The following is a 5247-nucleotide window of genomic DNA, read 5'->3' on the forward strand; positions in this document are numbered from 1 at the left end:
CAAATTGAAGAATCCCTTCTGTCTCCTATACACGTGTGGAACCAATCAAAGTATTTGTAGGGGGGTTTTACATGGAAAAATTCATTTAAACTTTAATTATAATTAGATTCATATTTTTAAAAAATCATATTTAAAACTTATCTGATTATATGTTAATTTTTTTAATTAGTTTTTACAATTAAAATTATAAATATAACAAAACTAAAGAAGTATAAATGAAATTTATCTAGGTTTAAATTAATACATCCCACTCTCACTGGTTAGCAGACCAACATTTCATTTACACACAGATTTTCTTTAAAAAAAAATTGGTGTAGAATAACAGAATAAGTGGCCCCCAATATTTAATAGCTATCCACATGAATTGCTTGAGCGTGTCTAATGGTAAATTTTAATACTAACATTAATTAACATTTGAACTCCAATACCATGTTAAATGGAATATCATATACAACATATTGATAAACGCATAATTATTAAATTATACCTTGTCATTTAGAAGTCTCATATATTATCATATAATCCCCTCCCTATTATTTACATTAGAAGATCTCATATCAATCTAGCAATTTAAAAATAGCATTGTCATTCTAGTATAAACAAATATTATTCATCTCCCTTGAAATTTGATAAAATACAATTTGACCTTTATAATTTAAATAATATCACTAGTCTAAAAAAACCCATCATTTTTCTCTCATATTTCATTCATAATTTTTTGGTTTAGGGGTTAACTATATTTTAGTTACTCAACTATACTATTTTTCAGATTTTGCATTTTTAACTACAAAGTCTCTTTCATATTTCCCTCTGAACTATTAGTCATTATATATTGTCCAAAAATAAAATAAAATGGGATAAATCAGTTTTAGCTATAAAACCTTTTAAATTGCACTCTAAACTATTGATTAGTCATACATATTATCCAAATAAAATAAAATAGGATAAAACAAAATTTGAATAAAATTATATGAGTTATATATGTTTCATCCATTGAATTTATTTGTCAAAACGTATGATTGGACTTAATTGATAAAAATGCAATAATCTAAAATGCAATACGAGAGAGAGATTTTTGTAGTATAGGATGCAAATTGCGAAGTGTAAAAAATAGAATAATTGTGAAGGAAGGAGCTTAATATCATCCATACTCCTACAAAAGCGTAAATGATTTTTCTGCGACCACATACTTTGTTCTTTTTATTTGGATTTTTTGTTTCTAAGTTTTTTTTTTTTCCCTCACTATTATCCTTAAAACTATTCTTAGTTTGACTTTAAACACATTTAAAATGTATATGGTACAATTATTAAAACAAAAAACAACAAAACTACAAGATTAGACGCTCACGATTTTGATTACCATACCAGTGATTTGGAGGAAATCTCACCAAAATTATTTAGTGCCCATTTCGATCAACTCTTATCATTTTTCATTGCCTAAGTGGTATGTATTTCTACAGTGCTCGTTTTTTCAATTATGCAAACTTTATAAAATTCCTACATGTTGTTTCATGTAAACTGCATGTATCAAAATTAATAAAAAAGAAAAATTAAAAAACTAGATTCCATTAAAAATTAAAATGCAAAAAGAAAAATTTTAAGATTAAATTGCAACTATAAATATAATACATAGCTAATAATCTAATTCTTAAATGTACTGCAAATTTCTACCATGAGGGGTACCATAGGATATAGTTGCACAAAAGATTTTTTGAAGAAATAGTTGTACAAAGAGAGATGCAATGGAAACAAACAAACAAACAATAAACAGGGCAAGAGAGTAAAAGAGCCATAAAGTTAGGGGGAGGGATATTACAGTAAAATTCAAATTCGAGAGAGAGAGAGAGAGAGGAAAAAAGAAAGAAAAAAAAAAACTCTGGGTGTGCAATTAAAGTCTGATTCTCAGTTTTCAAGAAACAAACAGATGAGAGAGAGAGAGAGAGAGAGAGAGAGAGAGAGAGAGAGTGACTGAAGCAAAAGAGTGCCCACACACACAGAGCAGCTGTCTCCAGCCCATTTCCCTCCCAAACACCTGTTCTCTTCCCCCTATTCCTTTATATGCACCCACCCCATTTCACATTCTTTGCCCGCCCCCTCACTCCTCAACACAAAAATGTCTCTCCCCAATTTCTTCTTCTTCTTCTTCGTCTCCATTTTCCTCAGTCATGGTGTTTCTTCATCTTCTTCTTCTTCTTCCTCTGTTCCATCGGTTCAGACCCTCAACACACAGCCTCCCAAATTCTTCAACCCAAAGCTCCCTCCAAGAACCCTTTCTTCCTCCAAGAAGTTCGAGGGCTCGTCGGACCTGGTTAACCTCCGGTACCATATGGGTCCCGTACTCTCTTCCAAACCAATCAACGTTTACCTGATCTGGTATGGAAAATGGGCTCAACCCCAGAAGCTCCTCATCAAGGATTTCTTGCTCTCAATCTCCACCACCGATCTCCGCGCCGCACCTTCTCCTTCCGTCGCCGAGTGGTGGCGAACTGTTTCTCTCTACACCGATCAGACCGGAGCCAATGTGTCTCGCTCCCTCGTCGTCGCCCGTGAGTTTGCCGACCAGAAGTACTCCCACGGGACCCACCTCACGCGGCTCACCGTACAGCAGGTTATTGCCAACGCCGTCAGATCTGCTCCGTTCCCGGTCGATCACAAACACGGGATCTACCTCATCCTTACGTCCCAAGACGTCACTGTTCAGGACTTTTGTCGAGCAGTTTGTGGGTTTCACTACTTCACGTTTCCATCTTTGGTTGGCTACACTCTACCCTATGCTTGGGTCGGAAACTCCGGCAAACAGTGCCCGGAGGTCTGTGCCTACCCGTTCGCTTTGCCTGGGTACATGGCCGGCGGGGGTCCCGGAGCACTATCGCCGCCGAACAAGGATGTAGGTGTAGACGGGATGATTAGTGTGATAGCTCATGAGTTGGCGGAGCTTGCATCGAATCCATTGGTTAATGCCTGGTACGCAGGTGAGGATCCGACTGCTCCGACAGAGATTGGGGACCTGTGCGAGGGGTTGTACGGAACCGGTGGAGGAGGTGGGTATATTGGGCAGGTGATGAGGGATAGAGAAGGAAGGACCTTCAATGTCAATGGAAGGAAAGGGAGGAAATTCTTGGTTCAGTGGATTTGGAGCCCTGTTTTGAAAGCTTGCGCTGGTCCTAATGCTATGAACTAAATAAACCCACAAAAAACATATGCCTCTTTTTTTTTTTTAATTTATTATTTAAATTCTGGTTTAGAATTTGGTAGGAATGCATAGAGGGAGTATGGAAAATTTGGAGGTTGAAAAGATATGGGGATAAAATCTTAAGCTTTGCTTGAGCTTATTGTATTTTTTTGATTTTTTTTCTTTTTTTCCTCCCCTTTTTGAAATGGGTTATTTTAGATGTATAAAAAGGGGTGCAGGGTTTTCCTAGGCATAGGAGTTGGGGCATTTAGATATTCAGATTTTTATGGTATATAATATATATATATATATATATATATATTTTTTTTTTTGGGTTCTTCATTTTGAAAGGAATCTGTTTCTCTTGCTTTGCATAGCTTAAGCTAGACACTGAAGATTGGATATGGTTTAGATCTTACTAGTCCATGATACATATAGATGATACCAAAATGAGTTCAAATTAATATCATACGGAAATGATGAGCAAAAGAGTTACCTATTCTAAATTGGCAATAAGACGTGAAAACCACCTTTTTGAATATGGGATTTAAATGTAATCGATTATTTAAATCTAGTCCTAGATTTAGATGGATATAAAATAAATTAATTTATTGAAGTTTAAGAGCTTTTGTCCGAGAATTGCAGAGAATATATAATGGAATATGTCCAAATTCATTGTCTTTATGATAGGGATTAAAGTTTAAAGCACTTCTATAATATGGACTTGGGGACTAATATTTTAAAAACTTAAGAGTAGATCAGTGATAAGTGCATGCATGTCTCAAATGGACAGTGGCATTTTCATCATCATGACCCAAAGAGGAAACCAAATGAATATTTATTGCTTATTAAAAAAAAAAAGTACAAAACCAATGAAGTTTTCCCTTCATTATTTTTTAGTTTGCATCCATGAAAAAGCAGAGAGCTTTTATTTTATTTTATTTTATTTGATAAAAAATGGGGAGTTTAAATGCTATCGAACCTAAAATTTGTATTTATATGCAACTAAAATATCTTTAATAGTATTTTTCTACAAGTCCCTAAGTTATAAGATATACCAGAAAGTACAGCCCCATAATAGGAAAAATATTCTCTTACACACATGATAAACATGGCACCAATTATTTTTTTTTTCCTAATTATTCATTTTTGTAATTTTCCCTAGTTGGTCGGAAAAGGTTGATTTGATTTTTCACTTTAAAATTTTAAAGTTAATTGCAAATTAAAACTTTAGGCATACGAATTGAATCATGAAGTTTAAAATTGTCTAAATTGAATTTTAAAATTTCAAATCTATTATAAATCAGTCAAATTTACTATGGTGTTAATTTTATTCTCAAATGATTTTATGCTGTCGTTATAATTCATTTTTCAATAAAAAAATTTAAAAATATTTCTTAAAAGATAAGTTTTTTATTTTTTCATTTTATATTTATGATTATCTATTTAAAAAAATTTATCCAATCCTATTTTTTTAAAACTAAAACTCCAAAGAAATTAAATATTTTTGCACCTAAATTTAAGACCAAAAATAAAAATTTAAAATAAAAATGGAATTTTAGCTTAATAAATATATATTTTTATTATACCAAAGATTAAATAAAATTATTTTAATGGACCAAATATCAATAATAGTTTTTTATGCCCAACCATTAAAAAATAGTCCCCAAAAAAAAAAAAAGAAGATAAAATGAGACAAAAATAAAAATAAAATTTAATTTTTATGATTTTTTATTTTGGTTTAAGAATAGAATAACGGTAGATCTACCTATACTCACTCGTGAATCATTAGATCCTATAAAGAATGAACAATCATAAAAAAATTAGAAATAAAATGAATAACTTTTATTCAAAAAATAAGGATATAAAAATAATAAAAACAAAGTATTAGACCTTAAAAATAAAAATAAAAAATAAAATCAATAATATTAAATTTATTTTTATTTTTTACATTAGACTAAAATAAGAAAAGCATAAAAAATAAAATTTATTTTTTATTTTCATTTTTACTTTTGTCTAATTTTTATTTTTTTATGGTTTGGTCATAAAAAAACTATTATACATTTTTGATATGA

At 31.4% G+C, this 5247-nt stretch overlaps 1 protein-coding gene across 1 annotated transcript; it reads left to right on the top strand.

Moving 5' to 3' along the window:
* Positions 1-1978: 1978 nt before the first annotated feature.
* Positions 1979-3500, top strand: LOC107427177 (protein EXORDIUM-like 5). The gene has a single exon (XM_016037527.4). It carries the CDS (start codon positions 2114-2116, stop codon positions 3179-3181), a length of 1068 nt encoding a protein of 355 aa, XP_015893013.3. The 5' UTR covers positions 1979-2113; the 3' UTR covers positions 3182-3500.
* The last annotated feature ends 1747 nt before the right edge of the window (positions 3501-5247 follow it).

This window comes from Ziziphus jujuba, chromosome 9 (genome assembly GCF_031755915.1).
Source record: "Ziziphus jujuba cultivar Dongzao chromosome 9, ASM3175591v1".
In the NCBI taxonomy this organism is placed as follows: domain Eukaryota; kingdom Viridiplantae; phylum Streptophyta; class Magnoliopsida; order Rosales; family Rhamnaceae; genus Ziziphus; species Ziziphus jujuba.